General features: G+C 34.2%; 1 protein-coding gene across 3 annotated transcripts; it reads left to right on the top strand.

Moving 5' to 3' along the window:
- On the top strand, nucleotides 1-20,526 carry LOC149069967 (kinesin-like protein KIF3A). Of its 3 annotated transcripts, XM_089250198.1 has the most exons (17): nucleotides 9-279; nucleotides 1,647-1,751; nucleotides 1,990-2,158; nucleotides 5,043-5,187; nucleotides 5,448-5,532; nucleotides 5,998-6,103; nucleotides 7,559-7,689; nucleotides 10,613-10,810; nucleotides 11,039-11,213; nucleotides 12,330-12,404; nucleotides 12,622-12,769; nucleotides 14,864-15,044; nucleotides 16,251-16,487; nucleotides 17,307-17,432; nucleotides 18,721-18,845; nucleotides 19,561-19,664; nucleotides 19,989-20,100. In XM_089250198.1, exons 1-16 carry the CDS (start codon nucleotides 268-270, stop codon nucleotides 19,613-19,615), a joined length of 2,073 nt encoding a protein of 690 aa, XP_089106324.1. In that variant the 5' UTR covers nucleotides 9-267; the 3' UTR covers nucleotides 19,616-19,664; nucleotides 19,989-20,100. The 3 variants fall into 3 exon arrangements, with proteins under 3 accessions (XP_089106325.1, XP_089106324.1, XP_089106326.1); XM_089250199.1 differs by lacking the exon at nucleotides 19,561-19,664 and having other exon boundaries at nucleotides 1-279; nucleotides 19,989-20,526; XM_089250200.1 differs by lacking the exons at nucleotides 19,561-19,664; nucleotides 19,989-20,100 and having other exon boundaries at nucleotides 150-279; nucleotides 18,721-18,849.
- The last annotated feature ends 3,081 nt before the right edge of the window (nucleotides 20,527-23,607 follow it).

Raw genomic sequence — 23,607 nt, 5'->3', positions numbered from 1 at the left:
AAACCTAGATAGTTTTGTTTACATCGTTGCGTCATGGAGACCGTTTGCAACCTCGATTGTATCGATTTTTTGGTCAGCTTCAAAAACAGATCGGTGACGAACTGATGGCCGATGACTTCGGATGTCTCGGTGACAGCGAAGTTAGACATTTGGACACACAAGTAAAACCTCGCTGCTGTTGGCAGTCGTTTTTGTCCAGAGGCTCCTCCTCCTAGAGCTGATCTCATCCAGGGGAAAAGAAAGATTGGCTGCAAAACACAACCATTTATGAAAATGCCGGTAAATTTATTGTTCGATTTCAATTGTTCATGATGCTCAGTTCACAATTGTTTTTACCATGAATACAGTGGCGTATTTACAGGCGGAGACGCATTTACGGTGTTGCCGCCTCTGGGCTACACGAATTTTGCCGCCCTTCCCCCATTCTCTGGTCTAATTTTCTCGACTACTCTCTCTTCGAATTCGCCACCCTGTGCAACAACCCCACTTTGTCTTCTCACTCCGGCAAGTTCACGGTGTATCTCTAGAGCCACTCTTTTAGTCATTCAAATGCTTGCACACTCTTTTGGTCACTCACATACTTGCAAGTGCTCTAGATCACTCAAACCTTGTCTCTTGCTCTGTAGGTCACTCGTTTAGTCATTCACATGCTTGCACACTGTGTCGCTTACTCGCATACTTGCACTCGTTCTAGGTCACTCACTGACCTAATCCTTTGCTCTGTATGTCACTCGTTTTGTCATTCACATGCTTGCTCATGCTCTGCAGGTCACTCGTTTAGTCATTTACATGGTTGCCCAAGCTTTAAGTCACTCTTTTGCTCACTCACATGTTCGCAAACTCTCTATGTCACTCTTTTGGTCGATCACTGACCCTCTAACCCTGTCTGGGCAGAGGCAGATTTATTGAGAATTGTATTCAAATTCATCCGCCCTTCTCCCATTGCACTAATTTTGTTGGCCACTCATTCTCAAATTTGCTGCCCTGACCTCCCCCCCCCCCTTAACTTTCCGCTGTGGGGACCCCACCCGGGACCTAGAGTGTGTGTGTAAGTATAGGTGACCAGAAGCAGAGTGTAAGCATGGGAGTTATCGAAAGAGTGATTTCCAGGATCTACTAGAGCAGTGATGGGCAAACTGCGACCCGCCGAAGGTGTTTAGGTAGAAGAATATCGATACACAATTTAAATACCTTGGCTTACAATATTTTCTTCATGAATATAAGGGAAACAGAAAATCGCTATCCATAGGATATAAAAAATTATCTCCACAAAAAAATTGCCGAATTCTAGTCGAATATGTTTATACCACAAAAATTATTCATGATATATAAATTACCTTGTAGTAACTTATTATTTTTCTGAGGCCCCTCTTCTTTCGAGGCCCCAAGCCATGCCCATGCATTAAGACAGCAGTGGGTAGCACCTTCTGCCATTATGTTTTTTTCTTTGTGATTGTAGTGCGATCGTCACCTTTGACCACCCTCATGTATCCACCATGCATTTAGTCATCTTTGTTAATCTTTTTTATTAAGTCGTCTTATGTTTATATTAAGTACTCCAGCCTATTATATATTTATAAATATTTCCTGATATTTTTTTTGTATATTGTTTAAAAAAGAGTTATTATTATTGAATTGTCTTCCAGAGCGAAACACCTTGTACGCCCAGTACAGAAAACGTGAAGGTTGTGGTGAGGTGTCGTCCTTTGAACGAAAATGAAAAAACAAGCAGATACAAGAGCATCGTGGAGGTGAGTTTTGTATGGAATATTTTCTTGCGAAACCGAATTTTCATTTCCTTTTTCAGATAGTACTGAAAAAAAGTGAATATTCGGTTTCCTGAAATTAGGCTTATCTAGAGGCAGATTTGTTTGTTTTGTCGATAAAGCTATTCGAACGATGTGGAAAAAAGTCATATATAGTAGGTAGCTCTTGAAAAAACCTACTATTACAATTCATTTTAATGCTCTGTAATTTTTTCTTTTTTAGACGAGTGATCTCGAGGGGACGGTTTCTGTATGGAACCCTAAGTCATCAGCTGATGAGCTGCCGAAGATGTTCACTTTCGACACAGTATTTGGAACGGATGCTAAACAGCTGGATGTTTATAACCAGGCAGCTCGGCCAATAATCGGAAACGTCCTAGAGGGTTATAATGGTAAAACAATTAATTTCATTATTGTTATGATTAGGGGGTGGGACAAATATTGATTTGGCCGAATAACCAAATACTGAATATTTGGCTGATTACTCTGAACATTCGGGCAGCCGAATATAAATTTTCTTAAAACATCACAATTATAAATAAAATTGGTGTTTTTAATTGAAAATAAAATTTTTGGTAATTTAAAATGATTGATATTGATAATCATGCAATTTATTATTTTAATAAATATTGAGAAACTGATAATCAAACGGTTTTTTATTGTCATGATACTGACAATAAAATTCATCGATGATATATTGTATTTTAATATTACTTATACAGAATCAATTTTTTTTTTACAATTTTACATCTAATCAACATTATGCAAGATATACAGAAAACTGGATGTTGTGAAGATATTTATTTTTTGAGATGTTGATTTTTTAAGAGGAAGGAAAAAACTCATCTCTGCCTCTATCAGGAGTCAAACCCGGGTCCCTCGTTTGCTGGACGAGTGCTCTCACCACTAAGCTACAGAGGAGATAGATATTTTCCTCCGTTAAAAAAATCAACATCTCAAAAAATAGATATCTTCACAACATCCAGTTTTCTGTATATCTTACATTAACAAGTGGAGAGCGACATCATGTCATATATATATATATACAGGGTGATTATAAAAAAAACTATCCCGACATATGGGCCCCTAACTATCATACTATTCACAGAAACTGAATGAAATTTTGGCATAAGGTATTTTGATGTATGCGCTCAAGAATGATATGGAAAACAACAGTGTCACTCTAACAGTTACGGTTACAGTGAGAAAATTTCGAAAATATCAAATGGCAGCACCAAGTTTTTTGGATTGGAATGTGATCTCCATTGTGAAAAACCCTAAATAGCGTTCAAACGGCAACTGTAGCATGAAAATCACCGGCGGTAGATAGGCTAAAAGTGAGGACAACCAATAAAGACAGAGAAGCAGCATAAAATAAATCATTTTATTGTGTTTCACAAATTTTCCACATGACCTTGTGGAGGACTAATCAGGCTGGGATCTCAGCCGAAGAAACGGTGTGATGAATGAAACGAACATTAATGCTCTGGTGCACGGCAAAGTCCTTTTTACTTTTTCCTTGCCTAGCTCCGGGGATTTTCGTGCTACAGGTGCCATTCCAACGCTATTTAGTGTTTTTCAGTATGGAGATCGCATTCCAATACAAAAAACTTGGTGTTGCCATTTGATATTTTCAAAATTTTCTCACTGTAACCATAACTGTTAGAGTGACACTGTTGTTTTCCATATCATTCTTGAGCGCATACCTCAAAATACCATATGCCAAAATTTCATTCAGTTTCTGTGAATGGTATGATAGTTAGGGGCCCATATGTCGGGATAGTTTTTTTATAATCACCCCGTATATAGCCATCTAGTAGCTTGTCGTCTATGAGCTATTAGCTGATTGCGTGTCTGTCCATTTCATGGTCCCATTCGGCATATATGCACTCCAAGTGAGGAAAAAAAATTCATTCTCCTCTGTAGCTTAATGGTGAAAGCACTCATCTGGCAAACGAGGGACCCGGGTTCGACTCCTGGTAGAGATAGAGATAAGTTTTTTCTTCCTTAAAAAAATCAACATGTCAAAAAATAAATATCTTCACAACATCCAGTTTTCTGTATATCTTGCATTAATAAGTGGAGAGTGGCATCATGTCATATAAGATGCCATATGTCAGTAGAACAGTTGATTTCTAATGTGATGAAGGAAGCTGGGACAGCGAAAAGAGCAATAGCTAAAACTTAGTAAAATGCTCTTGACCATATGATAACATCTATCATGACCATATATCTTTTTATTTCTTTTGATCTGAAAAAAACCATAGTGTATCGACCCAACAAGTCTAAAAATACATTTATTAATTAGATTAAAAAGTGATAACAACCAAAAGACAAGAAATTCGGATGCTCTCTGTTTGAGGAATTGGCAATAAATGTGGTAACCTTGTCCTAACCTAACGGAATGTTAGGAAAAGCAGGGGGGAAAATAGAAGAGAAAGGGAACGAAAAAAAATTAAACAGTAGTTTAACTTTCAAAACGTAAGTTGATAAGAATGTAGATACAAAGTAGGTTTCTCTTTTCACCCTCACCTGTTCTCTTCCACTCGTGTGAGAAAGATACATCATATGCGATAAAACAATCGCTGTCATGGTATACAAAAAGTCAAGAGGAAAAATTTGAAGCAAATCAATCAAATTATAGAGTTGCATCAAAGTATAATGATGATGACGAGAGAAGAAAGCATACAAAGAGAACTTGTTTGAATTTATTCCACCGGCGTTTGGGAGTAATATTAGGTCCTTGATCCTAGAATGGTTAATTCCCTCTAATCCAAAGGAGGAAAAACTTGCACCTGGCCGAAAATTCTTTCGGTTTTATCTACAAGTAAACTAAATTTGCCTTCTGTTTCCATGTTTTTTGAACCATAAAGAGGTTTCCTATGATTGAAAAAGTGTTAATTATCCACAAGAATAGTTGTCTGCTCTGTTTCCATCTCATACAGGTTTCACTGTTGTTGCCAGTGTCTGCAAAATGTGTATAATTGTATGTTTCATAACTGTTTCGGAAGAAAAATAACTGTCAGTACATATTTAGCATACAAAAGATGTTCAATGTGTGTGCCCCTCAAGGGATTCTGTAATCAAATTTTCTCTTGTCACATGAATATAACATGTACTCATCAATTTTAGTCTGTTTGCAGAATAAGATGAGCAAATGCTTTCTTTGCTGTTGGTTACCATCTAACTGACTATTATAATGTTACCAGTGGCCTGATTGTGGTTTTTATTTCCATCGCAGTGTATTTATCTTATTGTTGTTTATTATGATTTCAGGCACAATCTTTGCTTATGGACAGACGGGTACCGGTAAAACATACACCATGGAAGGTGACAGAAATGTTCCAGAGTTGAAAGGAATCATCCCTAATTCGTTTGCTCATATTTTTGGTTGCATCGCTAAATGCAATGGTGACAAAAAGTATGTTGATTTAGCTTTTTTTTTACATTTTGTGTTCGTTTAAGCCACTAATAAGGGCTGTTACTAGGATTTTCTTTGGAAGGAGCCACTCTCTTTACTGCGAAAGTTGATGCTTTATAATGAGGGTTTTTGTTTCCCCTAAAATTTGCCACCCCCCTTCCTCTAGAATATTGCGACCTGAGGCAGTAATGGTTGTCACATTATTTAGGCTTGTCTTATTATATTAATATTTCTAATATTTGTCTTTATTGTGTTACCAGATTTCTAGTCAGAGCTTCATATCTAGAGATATACAACGAAGAGCTTAGGGACTTGCTCCGAACTACGGAAAGTGAAAAGCTAGAGGTTAGTTATGTCCTTCGCGTTATTAAATATGCATATTTTTGAAATTAAGTTTTAACTATATAACTTCCTTATAAAAGTATTATATTGAGACTCAATAGACACATAACTAGGATTCATTGATGCGTATGTTAAATTTTTGTTTTCATCTTTTGTGAAAACATTTACAATCAACAATAGTTTGACTATTCTATCAAAAATATCGGATCGCTATTTCCATGTTGAATGCAAAAAATTATGTTAAAACTTTGTATTATTAAAAAATATCACAGATAAAGGATGTGTTCTAACAATTAGTTTACATCATGCCTGAAAAAGTTTATAATCAACTATAAGTTGACTGTTCTATCGAAAATAGCTGATATTTTTCAGAACCATCGTGATATTTGTGAAAACTGCATGTAGCAATTGAACTATTGTGGGTTGCAGCATTTAAAATATTAAATGAATGTGTTTCTCTGAATTCAGGTGAAAGAACGTCCCGATGTTGGTGTTTATGTTCGAGGACTCAGTTCGTACGTTGTCCACAGTGCCAATGACCTCGATCAAATGATGACTGTTGGAAACAAGAACAGTATGATTTTTTTTTAACATTAGTTCACCTTTCCAAATTTTTATCTATTTTGTAGCAGTATATTGAAAAAATTACCTGTTTTCTTCAATTAACTACATAATTCCAAGCATTATGAAAGAAGGACAACGGTTTTTTTTTCTAAACCAGTATGGATTAAGCATAGAAAGCTTTATTTTGCTTGTTCAATTGCTTTTACTCTTCAATTGACCAAAGTATCTGAAAGTAAATCTAAATCCCAAAATAAAATGGGTCATTTTCAATTCAGGCAGATACAGTCAAACTCAACAATAACGAACCCCAAGAGCAAAAATATTTGGTTTCCTATATCCAATCTACTAAAAAATATGGATCACATTGAAGGAGCATATTCTTACTCTCCCAACAAAGCGGTATCTTTCAAGTAGGGATCTTGGGGATGCGATATCCTCCTCTTTGAAATGTTAGAATTCTATGTTGAGGTGGACTCACATGACTATACAATTACCACAGGCAGTTTATCATTTTCCCTCATTAGTTTGATATTCCCTAAGAAAAATAATCCCTTCTATGGCAGGGTCCTCAAAGATAAGTTTGTTGCCTCCTCCTCCCCCAAAGCAGTTCAAGGCATCATCAAAGTTCATTATATGTAATTTTTTACTTTTTGAAGTTTACCATAAATCAGGGATGCACAAGATCTGGCCCACGAGCCAAATACGGGGCCAGCAAAAGAGTTCCATCGAGTCCACCAAAGATGTTCTTAAAAAAAGTGTCGTCTGTAGAACACATTAACTACAGTCAGCCCTCATGGCGTGTGTGTGTATATATTTGTGGTTTCCCCCTTCCCAATTTTCGCAGAACATGCAGACATCAATGCTTTCTTCAAGGGAGGTGGCCAAGAGTTCTAATATTGTATGAAATGCATCTGATATGTGTACACTAAGTACTTAAAATTTTTTTTTGCGAATGCAGGAAATGTCTTGAAGCTATAGATCAGTTTCACCGATGCCATTAGTGTCATTGCTAGAACTGTGGAAGCTGTGAAGATGTTAACAGTCAACTTCTTTTAGAACTTTTAGTCACAATATGTGCCTGAAGAAACATCTTTTTGTACAAAGCCAAAGGTTGTGAAAAATATTGTCATGTTAGAGGAGCAGGTAGATGAAGAAGGGCTCAATCATGTGTGGGCATAGAAGAAATCGGAAAATCAACTAATAGCAGTTCAGAAATTGACAGGGGAGGGATGCATATCTGGTCCTCTGGACTGAAATGGTTGTGCACCCACTGTTACTTAACGTAGATGTACATACATGTACAGCAGGGTAAGTAGGTGTGGGTAACATAACATATGTAGAAAATTTGATATGACTAAAAACTTTGTTTGCAACTGCTACTTTCAAATCATCTCTATTAAAAGTATAAATTACTGCCCGTTATTATTTATTTAAAATGTAACAAACATTCATCTTTCTCTATCAGGAGCTGTTGGTACTACAAACATGAATGAACACAGTTCAAGATCACATGCGATATTCACAATAGCTGTTGAATGTTGTTCTGATACTTCAAATCATGTTAGAGTTGGAAAGCTGAATCTGGTCGATCTAGCAGTGAGTATAATACTTCCCTCCCCTGCTGTATTCAAAAATCATTGAATAATTTCATTTTTAAAAATAATTTATTTGTGAATTTTGGTAATTTTTTGAATGTAACTGATAAGAGGTAATGTTTTAGTGTCTTGGGCATTTTGCCTGTTGTGGTGTTGTATTAGTACGTAAATATACAGGGTGCTTACTTAATTCCCTTTGCTGTGTTTTACTGGTGAAATACTTCCTAGACAAATACTTCCAGTTAGAAAAAGTATCCAAATAACATGTGGAGCTCAGATATGTCATTCATGTTGGAAGGGGGTTGCATAGTCATTAAAATAAAAAAAATCTAAATTCTATTCTGTCCTCAAAAACCCTATTATAAAGTTGTCCTGTATTTTCTGAGACCAACAAAAAAAAATTCCACGTTTCTAAGTGCAATATTCACAGAAATATTTGAATTAAATATCGGAGAAATTTGGGAGAGAACAGCATGAACTAACAGACAATGCTTCTTCCCTGATTTCTGCTGTTCTTTCCCAACTTTCCTCCGATTTTTGAATTTGAATATTTCAGCAAATATTCCACTTGGAAACATGGATTTTTTTGACTGAGGAGAGACAGGGCAACAACTTTCTAATTGGGTTTTTGAGGACAAGGTATAAAAAGGTAATTTTTTTATTTTGATAACTATACAACCCCATCTAACATGAATGACATATCTGAGTTCTACACATTATTTGGATACTTTTTCTAATTGGAAGTATGTCTCTAGAATCAATGGTTTGCCAGTGAAATGCAGCAAGGGAAATTAACTAATAGCCTGTATAAATGCATCTGATTTAGTGTTTTCTATTTTGAATTACAGTAAAAGCCTGTTATAATGACAGCTCACAATCAAAAAGAAAATTGTTGTTATAACAGACTTCTTGTTACAAGCGAATTTCCATATTTTTCTTTATCAGGTTATAAAATTGTAAAAAGCTGCTACTTCATCTGCATCAAAATGCCTTTTAAATTGTTTTGTTTTAATATTAATGAATGAACAGAACTCTAGTCACACACACACATGAAATTGAATTTTTGATCTCACAGCATTAAATTTTCTGACATTTGTGCACAGAATTTTGTAATATTGAAGCGATTTAGCTGACTAAACACAGAGCAATTGAAATTCTCAGTCACTATATCACTGCTAACTTTCATGGCTGTATGAACTTGTTAACATTTCTCCTCTAATTGGAATTGGAAAGCTTTTAGCACAATTTTTTCAGTCTTTCAGAAACAACTTTAAACTGCTCTGCAAGTTCTAGTCCTGTAGTCTCAGCCACTGGAAGAGATTAAAGTCGAATGAATACCATCACATAATCCATGCGTATGGTGAGGAAGCCCCCAAGAGTGGAAAAAAAGGGGGTTAAAACAATTAGATTTTTCTGTGTCCATTCTTTATTCAAAGTACCTCAGAGTAATTTTCACTAGAAGCATGTGCCATGATAACAGTCATCATGTTTAGTTCTTGAAGAGAGAGAAGAAAAACTACAGAGCATTTTTGAGAAGTCTTCTGACGTTATAGCAAATGCTTCCTAATTTTCAACTCACTGTAACTGGATATATTTTTTTATATCTTTGACATTATTCATTTAATAATCACTTATTGCCAAATGGATGCAAGCACACGGTAAAAAAAACATTGGCAAAAAAGTTAAGTTAATGCATGCATTATATTGGCTTCACCTTTCTAGGAAAAAATTAAACCTTCATATACTTACTATTTTTTGCATATATAGATATTTTTAGAAAAATGGTTTTGCTAAATGCTAAGAACTGTTTCTGAATACTTGAAATGCAATTTAATTAATTGGTATTTGAATATTTTGCAACAATATTGATAGCTGATTTCTTGAAGATTGTCTTTTTTCGAACAAAAATATACTTAGGTGGAGCATTGGAGTAAGAGGTTCAAGCCTCCAAGATAGTGTCTTTATAAAGAAATGCAAGCACTCAGAGGAATAGGCTGAACAATGCTGTAAATAGAGTTATTATTGGCATTTCCTTGCATATACGCCAAGGGGTTGATCAAAAATATTCATATGATTTGAAAAGGAATCAAATAATTAACAAAAAAATTTTTTGTGATTTAAACATTTGTATTTAAATATGTTGCTAAGCCCTGTGTACTATTGAAATGCTAATCATGTATGCTAGGCAGAAATATTCTTGTAAATAGACACAAACTTTGCTCATATGGCCCTAATTATGAATTGATTCAATCAAACAATATCTAGCTATATATGTTACTGCCAAAGTCTGAAGTGCTGTCAGTTCGCGAATTGGCAGAGAGTTTTGGCCAAAGTCTGATTTTCAGATGGATTTTTCGGGCTTTAGCTGACCAATTCTCAAAGTGGCTAGAGATCTGTGGCCAAAGTTTGATGTGCTGTAGTAAGACGGTCCGGTAGGCCCCAAATTAATTTTTTTCATCACCCTGTATTGGATTAGCTCCATGTGACGAGAGGAAAAAACAACAGAAATTTGAGATAAAATTACTTATATATATATAAAATAATATAGACATAGTTTTTTGGTCAAATTTTGAAGGGAAAAAATTGTTACTGCAACGTGACTGTGATACGAAAGGGTTGCCATAGCTAACGTTGTCATAATTATCACAAAAAAATATATGCCAAATGGCGATAACCCTGTATCATGCCTTTACCTTTCAGACTTCGGCCAGGGATCTCCAGTCACTGCAAACTAGTCGGCCAAAGCCAAAAATTCTGACATATGCTGGGTCAATTTACAATGAAATTGGCCAATTAGCAAACTATATATATTAATTCATTACTATTTTTTTTAACACCCAAGGTGACTAAAGATATTTTTTTTCATGTACCCTAATTTTGATGTATTGTATCTTTATTAAAAATGTTTCACTTCTTTATTACAGGGTTCAGAGAGACAGAGCAAGACTGGCACGACTGGACAAAGCCTGATTGAAGCAACAAAGATCAATCTTTCCTTGTCGACTTTGGGGAATGTCATTTCAGCCCTTGTTGATGGCAAAAGCACTCACATTCCATATAGAAATTCCAAACTGACTCGTCTGTTACAGGATTCACTTGGAGGGAATTCTAAAACTGTTATGGTGAGCAAATGTTCATATAATTAAACTATTTTACTCCTTTTCTTTACAATAGAAGATTAAATGATTTCATTACAAACGAAACCATGCCACACTGGGATTAAAACATTTAATCATTGTCATAGAGCTTCTTATTTTGTGCATTTAATCAATGATTTTGTCTCAACCCTTTTCTGCATGAGAAGTCAAAGTTCTAGGAATCTCAATAGTAAACTGTTTTTCCCATTTCAGTTTGCCAATATTGGCCCAGCAGACTATAATTACGACGAAACGATCAGTACACTGAGATATGCGAACCGTGCTAAAAACATAAGGAACAAAGCTAGAATAAATGAAGATCCAAAAGATGCTATGATTAAGAAATACCAAGCAGAAATTGATGAGCTGAAAAGACAATTGGATGAAGGTAAGACCTTTGTTTGAAATTTATTCACAAAGTTATTTGAAATAATAAGTAATCATTGTTTGATTTATCTCTCATTGTGGTTAATTCATATCCAAGGTTATTTAGATTTTGTGGAAGTTTTTCTTAATCTAATTATTAAATGACTATGAAAAAAAGTAATATTGTACCAATTCAATTCAATTTTATTCATAGACACAGAAAATACAGAATACTATAAGTGGGAAAAATTGCTGAGACATGTCTCTTACTAGCAATCACATTTTTTTAGACATTAGATGCAAGGATTTAGATTCAAAATTAGATAAAATAATAATAAATGTGAGAAAAAGACAAAAAAAAAAAGTAAAAAAAAAAAAGACAAAATACAAAAATAGTTAATGGTGGCAATTGCGGTGCAGCAACAGTAGTAATTGGAAAGAAATTGTTCGATCTGTTTTCCCTTCATTTTATTCCAACATTTTGTTGAGTTAAACTTGATTAAAAAGTCTAAAGAAAAACAAACAATAAATAAATAAAAAGAAGAAAGGGTTATGTTACGAAGGTAGTGAAAAATTTAAGGAAATGTAACCTGTGTAGCAAATGGAAAGTAACATGATTTAGAAAAGGGGTTGGTGAATGCAAATTAAAGAAAAAATATTCTCAATGTTAATGATAGTAAAAAGATGTTTTTTTCAAGATTTTCTTAAAAGTGGATATGGATGCTGTGTTGTTATTAATTTCATTTGGTAAATTATTGTAAATATTTGAATCAGATAGGTGAAATGTTTTTTACCAACTGTTTTATTAATTTTTGGAATCAAATAAAAATTATTAAATCTTGGGGAAGATCTAAAACTATTAATAGGTAAATAAAATTGTGATTTTTTTTTTCAAAATAAGAACAGATTTTGTTCTTACAGAAATTATTATGTTTGTACAGAAAAATATAAGTGCCACAAAGGGAGGATATTTAATGAAAAGTGAAGCTCGTGTGATGACGATCTGTAATTGTTGGTGATTAGTCTTTTTTGAATACAAATCAGGGGGTGTAGATTAGTATTATTATTAGTATAATTGTTACAAGATTTTTTTGAATAACTACTTTTGAATTTTACTTTTCATCTTAATTGTCATTAGGAGAAATAGTAGAATCTGAGGAAGATGCCAGTCCAGAAGAAGATGATCACGGTAAAAATCGTCTACGAAAGAAAAGTAAGTAACCATTTATCTTTTTGTTGTCATTGTAAAACATTATAATCTCACTTTAAGGAAAAATAAGAAAAAAAGATAAAAATAAAAATAATTTATTTTCTTTTAAAGCTGCTCGTGCCGCTCTTGAATATGATCTTTCACTTACTAGAGCCTGAGTGTCACTTATTTATGAGCGAAAAAATTTTCTTGCACGTTGAATTTTGACAAATCATTTTAGGAGTCAGTGACGAGAAGATAAAGGAAATCGAGGCAGAAATTGAATCTCACAAGAAGGTGCTTGCTGAGAAGAAAGATTTGGTCGAAAGTGAAAGGCAAAGGATAGCCGGCGATCTTGAAAAGAAAGAAACTGACCTCAAAGATGCAAAGTAAGATTCTGTCTTCTCTCTGAAAGTTTCTCTACATACATAAGCAATATATTTTTTGATGCTTTGAATGAAATATATAGATATACCGTGTAAGCCAAATTATTTTCGTTGAAAATTTGTTCCTAAATTTAAAGGGGAGGGGGTCGGTTTATGCACTTGGTCAGGAGAAAATATCGACCCCCCCCCCCCCCCCCCCACCAAATCATATAGTTACATGGCCTCCGCACAGCTAGCTTGAAGATCCGGGACATCATTGGACTATTTTGGATGGCATCACTAAATCAATACAGCAATTTTTATGGCTATAGATGTGTTACTAATCAGTACAATTAATTTTGTTGCTATGTTTATAAACCCCACCAAACCAAAATGTTAAAGTCAAAGCAAAAAAAAACAAAAACATTGTTGGCTTTGATACCCGATAGACCAATGTCAATTTTGCCACCTTTAGATGTGAACATCTACAAGCCTTTTAAAGATTATTTAAGGAATTTACGAACCAAGATAAAGAAACATAAAAAAAAGTGGTGCCTTAACAAAACCTATCATTAAGTTGCTAGTGGGTTCACGAGACATGGAATTCTATTTCCACCGAAGTCAATCGTATCCTTTAAAAAGTGTGGTATCGGTAACACGGAACTGAGAAGACGACATGAAAATATACAAAAGTTTTTCCCATCTAAAATGCTCTGACTTTTGGAGGTTGGCTTATACGTGGGTTTACAATTTATTGTGGTTTTGCTGGTCCTGAAGTGGTGTATCCGATTTATACACGAGTACATACGGTACTTGACATGTGGTAGACTCACACATCTGTTTTCATTAGATTTTTTTCTTCCAGTTCACATACAAGATTGAGCACAGTAGCACAGGTTGATAAAATACTCACCTAAGGATACTTTGAGGTGCAGCGAGTTCAATACCCATTCGTCCTTGTCAGAAACTTTCCTGACTCTGAAGTACAACAAAAACAGCGACATGACCACAGAAAAAGATTGCTACCACAGGGAGTCCTACACCGGGAGGGGGGGTTATAGCACACCAACCTGTCGGTGAGTATAGAAAACAGTGTGCCATTCGGAGTCTGCAATAAATTGTAGGTCTCTGTCTAATTAGCCCTCATGTGCAGAAAATGACAGTGGTGTGACAAAAATGATCAAACATACAAGATCAATCATATGAAGTTTAATAATACACATAAAAAATTGATTAATATGAGCAGAAGCAAAATTCTGACATTCGCTCATACTAACTGCCACTCATCATATCTGTGACAAATTAAAAATTACAAAATTAATGTCATCATGAAAATTGGAAACATAATAAATAAGTTGTCTACCAGTGCTATATGAAATTATATCTAGGTATAATTTGTAATATGTGTTTGATCAACATATGTTGAAGGACACAGAGTGAGTAGTGAACCCTTACACCATTTGATACGACAACTAGTTAATTGTGCATGCACCTTGTACACATTCTTTTGTGAAATTTCTAATGAAACGGCACATGCCGGAATGTGTGTTTTGAGTTTGTATGTGTGGCCCCTAATGTATTTATGATGTGAGAGTTGTATTTGTTTCATGTTTCATTGGTGCTGCCATGTCGTCCATATTTTAAAGTGAAGATGATAGACACTTGAATTTTCATGTTATGTAATCATTGAATTTTCATGTTATGTAATCATTGAATTTTCATGTTATGTAATCATTGAATTTTCATGTTATGTAATCATTGAATTTTCATGTTATGTAATCATTGAATTTTCATGCTATGTAATCATTGAATTTTCATGCTATAAAATCATCATGTTGAAACCATTTGATAGTGTCGCCAGAAGACATGTCTTTATAAAATATGGTAGTTCCTCATGAATATAGAAGCACGTTTCTCTCACTTCAAGGAAACAGATTTACTCACAGAAATATTTGAAGAATATCAAACTTCTATGCTATAAACATCCTCATATCTTAGAGAGCCACTCTTTTCACTGTAAAATTATATATTATATAATTTATATATAGTACTAGAATATTTTCATTGTTTCAGTTTTGGCAATCATATTTTTCTGATTTAAACTTTCTAAATCAACAGAACAGAACACGAAGGTCTCGTTCAAAAGCTGCAGCTTCTAGAAAAGAAAATAATTGTTGGAGGTGAGAACCTTCTAGAGAAAGCCGAAGAGCAGGAAAAGCTCTTGGAAGAAAGTGCCAAAGAACTGGAAGAGCGAAAAGCAAAAGAAGTGCAATTGAAAGAAGCCTTGCAAGAAAAAGAAGTGAGAACCATTTTTTTTAATTTTATAGGTACTCTTTCTAAAATATCTCAAACATAAATGTCTGTCTGAAAAAAAAATTCCCCTCATGCAGACGGCAGAAGTGAGTGGATTTTTTTAGTTTCATGTCTTTTTACTGAAACTAAAAACAAATTTTGCATCTAGTCTTTGAAATATCATACTATTATTGAATATCTATAATATTCTTGATAGCTAAATATGATTGCATTAGAATAATTCATTCGTGTCAACATCTTTATCATGTGGTTCACCACAGAGGCAGCTCGAGCTCACCTGCCACCTGGGCGCAAAGCCTCATGTTCAGTCTTAGACTGAAAGGGTACTCTGGGATAAACCCGAATTTTTATCCATCCAAACCAGACCTATAGCCAGAAATTTCGTTTGTTGGAGGACCAAAGTGATAGAACAATAGATTTGGGCCATCTTTTTTCAGTCATTTTCTCACATTTTCCGCTATAGCCTTGGTCTAAACCCATACACATTGTTTACCCAACAAAATGTACTTGACCATATATCATGCTCTTAAAGAATTTGTCCTGTTTTTAATTATGCTAGATAACTCTTTTCCACATTCGAGCTCTTATTGATGAGCTATCCTATTTCTTTCCTTTTGGGGTTAAATTTTTAAATTCTCAAATCTCCAACTTATAGGTGAACATTAACGCCAAAATACCTATTCTAAGGTACCCAAGGCAGCAACTAGGGGAGTGCAAAGAGGTTCTAGTGCTTCAGGCAAACCTGAATTCTTTTTTTGCCCGCTCCCAAAAAATTACTGGATGAGGGCACCAAAATGCACACTTGCCCCGTGTGATAGAGTTCATTCTTGTTTTTGGTATTACAACCCCCATGCCCTGTCTGTTCCCTCGTTTTATCAACATCTTGGTTATCAAGGCATTGATCAAAAGAGTGACAGTGTGTGGTGTCTTGTGAATTTTCATTATTAGAAAATTTAAGTGTCTTAACAAAAGCCTAGGCTGCTGTCCCTTCCAACAATCTGCCTGGGTGCATTGCACAAATTGCCCTTGGTTGAAAATTTTTGCTAATACAGTATTCATAAATAAAACTATTTTAACTGATCGTTTTCTTCCTGGTGACTCAAAGATAACTCAAACTTCCTTTCAAGCGTGAACTAGTAGATGAATTTTCCCCATAAGCATCAAAAGCATAAATTTGTATTCTGAATTTTAGGCAGAAAGACTTGACATTGAAGAAAAATATTCTTCACTCCAAGAAGAAGCGGCAGGAAAGACGAAGAAGCTTAAAAAGGTGTGGCAGATGCAACAGAGTGCAAAAAACGAGCTCAACGATTTGAGGCAAGAACATCAGAGAGAAATGGAAGGTTTGTTGGAAAATATTCGTCAGCTTGACAGAGAACTCCAGCTGAACACATTCATTATGGATGCTTACATTCCGCTCCAGTATCAGGTATTTCATGTACTGATCATATCAAATGTAATCAATTTTGTGTACTTGTTCTTTGGATGGACTGGTCTTTATTAGGTTACCTGACTACAAGGTACATCATCGCTTGAGATAAGATCAAGAGCTGGAAAGCGATTGTAACTGTAATATCTAGTATATTTGTTACTACTACTAGTATAGATGTTATAGCTTCTATATATTCTCTATATATAGGGGTTATTTGTTCTTGTGGTTTCGGTGATCATCTTCAAATTTATTTCATGGTTTCATGTCACATATTTTTAGGACTTGGTCAACAAAATGAGTGAGACAATGTGTTTAAATTATTCTACTAAATGTTTTCTTATTTCTCCGTCCTTGCTTGACCTTTTTTAAACCCCCCCCCCCCCCCTTCTCACAGGGCTGTCTTAATAGCATAGAGTGTTTAGAAGGCATTTCTTATTTGCTCTCGTCCACCCCATATGAGCCCCCTGCTTGTGGTGTGTTCCTGGTTATACTTTTTACATCAGTATACTTTTGCTGTTAACAGTATAACCAGTTAACATCTGGTTATACTTTTTTCAGCCACATTGTTGTGCAATTTACCTATTGTAGCTTCTGTATTTATAAATGTCTAATCTGAACAAAACATTAAAAATTTGACTTGGTTTGACAATAAAATATTCAATAAAACCAAGTGGCAGTACATTTGTTTGTATAGGCATTTTGTCTTATAAATTTCCTTCTCTTTATGAGGTTTCCCTAATTTTGTTTCATTGTTCTTCTCACTATAGATTTTTCTGATAATTACTAATGCTGGTAGACTTTTTTTGTTTCCCTCAGGAGATGATAGAAGAAGCTGTCCAGTGGAATGAGGACATTGGTGAATATCAGCTGAGATGTGTTGCATACAGTGGGAACAATATGAGAAAGCAAGCCACACAACAGGAAAAAACAAAGAAAAAAGAGGTACTTATAGCATCTTGTAAACATTACTCTTACGAATTTCTCTCTTTCATCAATTGCTATTTACAGGAAAGTGTTATATATACATGTGATGTGTATGTCCCTAACATATTTATGTGTGATTGAAGCGTGTTTTTTATGTGTTTGAAGTGTTGCTATAATTTATTGGAAGTGAAAGTGACTGACATAAGGAGTGCAGTAACTTAAATAGCTTTGGTCTTTCTTGGGTCTACTTAGTCTCTGTGGCGAGACTTGTTTTTCTTTTTTAACGGAAGATCTACTCACATTTGTGCCTGAAGGTCAGAAAACCACAGGAAATAGCTTCCGTCTGCCATCACAATTTTGGCTATTATTATTAAATTTAGCTATTAAGATACTCACTCCAATGTGATTGACCATATAGATATCTTGCAGGAAGAGTGACAATTCCTTTTTCCTATTGCCACAGAGCATTTTACCTCTGAGGAGGTTAGCTGTGTTTGAATTGATTATTGTAGAACGTAACTGTGCATTTATGTAAATTTTGTGCACCCACTTATGTGTTCAGGTGATTGATTAATATTAGCAGCTGGAGATATCTCATTATTGAATATATATACAGAAAACATATGTTTTTATGAACTCAAACAATTGGAAAGTCACAAATGGAAAAGGTGTTCAAAGAAATTAAATCTTGTTTGGGACCAGAGGACTACTTTGCAAAAATGTGTAGATTAATGTAAATTAGATCAACATAATATATGTTATTTGAAATAGCTGCTTGAATTGTTGACTTTTGCTAATATCGGTATCAAAATGTCTTATATCATGACGTAAACAATTTTTAATGCAAATCTGAAACAAAATTGTAATTTAGGTTAATGTTTTTCCACTGATGAAAAAAGCTGTTCAAAATATACTACGTATCGTCGTCCTCCTCATGTCAGAAGCATAAATGTGCAAATTTACAAAATGTTGGAAATAGCATTTGAATGTTTACTCTGCCAATTTTTCTCAGTAACTTGCATTTCAATAGGGTTAAAACATTCACGTTTCTGGCAAAACTTAGCAGAATGAATGATCCAACTAGGTGTGATAAACCCAAAAAGTGAAGAAAATGTGCACATTCATGCTCTTGGGATGAATGGGGGGGGGGGGGTTTGCACGATATTCAAATAGTAAAGGACAACAAATTTTTGTTGTAACTGATCTTTCGAGGCAGCGATTCCATAAAACATTTAACCATGTTATATAAATTGATCATATTGTATAATGTATCCATATTTTAACATAATTAAATTTTTTTATCAAGCCGGATGATTCAGATCTTTCCTTCATGTATTTATCATACAATGCTGAAACCACAAGAATTCCAACACGTCAGAAATCTGGCCCCCATCGAAGAGCGAGATCAGCTCGGCCTAAGTCATCTAGAAGGTAAAATTATGTATTGTATACTTTTCTCATTACATCCTTCAAAGTTAATATCAAAGGGGATTTTTTGTTTTCATTTCGATATTAGGATGAAAATATTCATAATAAATATGAAGCAGTTTTTTTTTTAAATAATTTTTTACCATATCAATATTCAAATATTTTACATACATTCTCTGAAACAATTATTTCCATAAGTTGAAAATAAGAAAAATTGTTTCAAAATGATAACCATAACCAGATTTTATAAGAACCTGAATTCTTCTACCAAGAGAGGTAGGGTTTCTTTCATACTTGGGGGAGTCCTCAAGTCAGGGCTGCTGCATGCCTTCTCGGGACAGACTCTTTCTTGGAGTCTGTTCCGAAAGGGTTATTATTATGCAAAATAAGTGTACATCTTTTTTGTGGACCTCCATTTAGCTCGGGGGCCCGATTGCCCAAGAATAGTTAAGGGCCTGCCTCGAATCTAAAAAAACTTGTCATTTCATGATGGCACCTCGCAATTGAATGTTCAGATTCCTTGGGACAACACACATATATTCAAATATTAGTTACACAATATGACAGTTCAGCAACAAATAAGTGTCTAATTGCAAGGCATCATGATATATTTTACACATTTCTGAAGAAATAGTATATATAATATAAATTGTATCAAGCTCAATTTGCTTTAAATTGAATCCTAAGAAAAGTGTTCAAAAGAAATTTTTCTCAATAGGCTCTCGGGGCAAGAGTCTGCTGCCCCAAGAAGGCATACTACAGCCCTGACTTGAGGGCTTCCCAAGTCTGAAAGAAGCCCTACCTCTCGGTGGAAGAATTCAGGTTCTTATTGGTTATAATTTTGAAACAATTTTTCTTATTTTAAACTTATAGAAAAATAATTACTGTTTCAATGAGAATGCACATAAAATATTTGAAATGGTAAAAAATTATCAAAAACAAAACAGTATTCATAATAAATATAAAACATTCATCCTATTATCAAAATGAAAACTACAAATCCCTTTGATAGTGTCTTTGGTAATTATTAAAATGCTTGGGAAACAAACCATTAGTTGATACAGTCCATACACTAAGATAATTTTTTAAACTTTTATATTTTAATTCACATTGTTCTTCATGAAGATTATTTTCTTTTGCTTTCAGGCCTAATGTGCAAAGCTGTGATTTCAACTAGCACCTCCTTTTGTTAAAGTATTTACATCCATTTATTTTAAACATAATATTTAGACAAGCATATTTAGTTACTGAATTCGGTGAATGTTTCATAGATGGTTATGTTTGACACAATCATTTATTTTAGTAAATCATTTTTTTACATGCAAATTTACTGAACAGATCAAGTTTTTTTTTTAACTGTTGCAATGCTTTATTTATTTGTATTACTTATGTTATTTTTTACAAATTTTTTTTACATTGTATTGAAAATGTAAATATTTATAGCGCCTAGAATATATTTGCTGTAAGATATGATGGACTGTTGGATGATGTTGATAACCAATGTTAAAAATACTGATTGTATTTATATTGTGCAAGTGAACCTGGTAGTTTTTGGGATGAAATAATTTAATGATTTTGCTTGTTATGTAGATTACCTTAGTAGAACGAATTGTCTTAACCTATTCATATCAATTATATTACATGTCGTAGTGGGGGGAAGGACTAGTTTAATTGAATGATTTTGAAAAAAAAAAATCATACACAGTCGAACCTGGTTAATTTGAAGTCCAAAGTCACTGGGAAAAAAGTTTAAATCAGGGCCCTGCGGTTGAGAGAAACACTGGTCTAGATGCACTCCAGCTGAACAATATTAAAGGTTGATAAGGACATTAAATTATCAAGAGAAAAACAGAATTTTATAAACTCATTCTTTAAAAATTTAACAACTTGATCAAGGACAGCAAAATCTGTCTTTTTGTAGAATTTTTCCAACCTATATATTTTGCTCATATAAAAATTTTTTTCTTCCACCTTCAAATTATCCAAAAAATTCAAAAAGGTTTGAATTAAACAAGAAATTTTAACATTAAATCAGAAAACTCAAGTGGAATTATCCAAAATTTTAATTAACCAGGTTCTTTATTTTTAAGAACAAATGCCTGATGCTCAGTGTCATGTTGCGAGAAGAAAAGATAATTGACAATTTTGTTTTTTCACATCCTTTTACAGTCAGCTCTTGATGTTAGTCACTCAAAATAACTTGTATTATCAGTTTCATTCTATTCTGCAGAACTTGCTCCTTAACTAATATGAAATAATCCATTTGCATTTAAACAAATTTAGCTCGAGATTTCACTCTTGAAATAATACCCATGTGCTACAACTATTTGCCATGGCTATTTCTAATAGAATCTTGTGGGTTGATTGCACAGGTGCGATTGTGGATATAGAGTAATCTCTCAAAAGTTCAAAACCATTTGTAGTAGAGAGTAATTAGGTTTTCTTATTTTATGCCATGTATTCCAAAACATTTTAGGGGTCATTGCCATGTTTGATATAGTTTTGCATAAAACTTGAGTGAAAAATACCACTTCTCAGGTTTAAGGGAAAAAAAAAGTCTCTCCAAACAGCAGTAATATATTAGGAATTTAATATCCGTATTTGACCAGTTTTACTCTACAGCCTGAAAACTGATGACACTGGCTGCAAGCAGAATCAAATCAAACATTCCATTGATACTTATGATGGATATCTTCTGTGGCGATCCTCAGCTTCTTAAAGATTTTTGAGCGATCCTGAGTTATATTTCTAGATAACTAAAATCACTTTCAGTTTCTATGGACTGGGAACTTGTCAGTTATCAGCTTTAATACAAAGCACCCCATAAGGCTAATGCAGCCATTATCTCATTAACAGTTTGCCGTAGAGGTATGGTTTCAATTCACAAACTGCTCAGAATGTCTCCAAAATTACTCAGTTTTGAGAGTAAAAATACAGTGTGTCACAAAAACATCGCCACAGTGGTGGTTGGCTGAAGTTGGTTTTCTGTGGTTCCCAACTTCAAGATGCGAATGCGAGCCAATCTCCCCTTTAAAAAAGTCTCGCCACAGAGAGCAACAGGCCTAAAAACGGTACAAATGCAATTCAATCATGACACACTCACTGAAATATAGATGGCAGCACTTGAAAATCAAACAACACTAAATACGCACTCACACTTCTGGCACAACTCACTAGGTCAGCAATTCCCAACCGGTGTGCCACGAGATATTATGGTCTTAAAATAAAGTCGAATTAATTACTCTCATCACAAGTTTCACATTAATGATTAATCAAACAAAACTCTATTGATGTATTTTTACTGCGATTTTTGTTGTAAACTATTCTGTATTTAAGTAAGGGTGCCCCAAGTTTTTATTATTCCCAAGGGTGCCGCGAACTTCAAAAGGTTGGGAAATGCTGCACTAGGTAGTAAATCTCTCATAGATGGTGATAAACCTGAGTTGTGCTCAGTTTGAAAGAGTGTCACAAAATAAAATCTAAATTTTTGTATGGTTCTTCCAATTAGAAAGTTGCTGCCGTCTCCTGAGGCCAACAAAAATATTTCCAATTTTTTTAAGTGTGATATTTGTGAGGATATGGGAATTAAAAAATCTGAGAAAAGTTGGGAAAGGAGCATTATTTGTTACTGTTCTTTCATAACTTTTCTCCAATTTTTGACTTTAAACATCTTAGCGAATATTGCATTTAGAAACATGGAATTTTTCCTGTTGGCCTCAAGAGATACAGAGCAACAACTTTCTAATTGAAAGTTAGGGGACCACATAAAAATTCATTTTATATTTTATGACACACTGTATTCTTACTCTTGAAACTGGTACAGAGTGATTTTTTAAAATTGAAATCATACCTATGTACAGGCTACAGAACACTCTGTAAAAATGATTTACTTGGTGTCGACACATCTTAAAATCAATTTTTGTGCAATGTTTCCTCTTGTACCAGTTCATTTAATAATTTTTTTTTATCAAAATTTTATTCTATATGAGAGGTAAATAAGATTCATTCCAAATAGTTGCTCAAACCATTTCCATGCTCAAGCTGGGATTCAAATCCCTGCCCGTTATACCACCTCTGGTTTAAGAAGCTACCTACAGCTGCAAAGTGGCTTCAGAATACTCAAATTTTTTTTAACTGTCATGACTTTTGAAGAAATTAAATTTTTCTCGACTACAGTCAAACTTGGTTAAGGAGAGGAAAATTTTTTGACATGGTAAGTACTAGAAATCAGAGTCCCTTGTTGTAGGAAAGCAGCAGTTCAGTCACTTACGTGGTTGTGGTTTTTTTTTTTTTATGCATATGTGCTCAGGGTGCTTTTTTTTAATAGTGAAACATGATATATTATTTACCACACCGTTCCTATAGGTATATTTTTTCCCCATCACATTTGGTGTGCTTTTTTCTTTAAATGTTAGCTTTACAATGTATACATTGAAAAAATGTGCTTACATTTAAAAATGAAATGCTAGTCACGTACAGAGATATCTTATTTTGCTTTTCATTTATCATGTGTTAATAAAGTTTGTTGCACATCAGTTGTTTATGCAAAAACTTTGAATTAAAAAATAATTAAGCCTTGAACTGCTGTTTGAGCTATGTAGACTCATTTCAATCAACAACCTCTTTTATGTGTTTGTTCTCTCAGAAAACTTTTCACCTTTGCAATATAAATTCTCTTCAACTATTCAAGGATGCCTGCTAGGAAAAAAAAAATACTATGACAATGCATGTTGCATGGAAAGTTTTCTTTTGAAATAACAATAGA

This window comes from Pholcus phalangioides, unplaced genomic scaffold, assembly GCF_987345545.1.
Source record: "Pholcus phalangioides strain wild (caught in Gottingen) unplaced genomic scaffold, Ppha-v1.0 ptg000022l_1, whole genome shotgun sequence".
Lineage (NCBI taxonomy): Eukaryota > Metazoa > Arthropoda > Arachnida > Araneae > Pholcidae > Pholcus > Pholcus phalangioides.
Note: the sequence above shows the minus strand (reverse complement) of the source record. Positions and strands in the feature narration are given on the sequence as shown.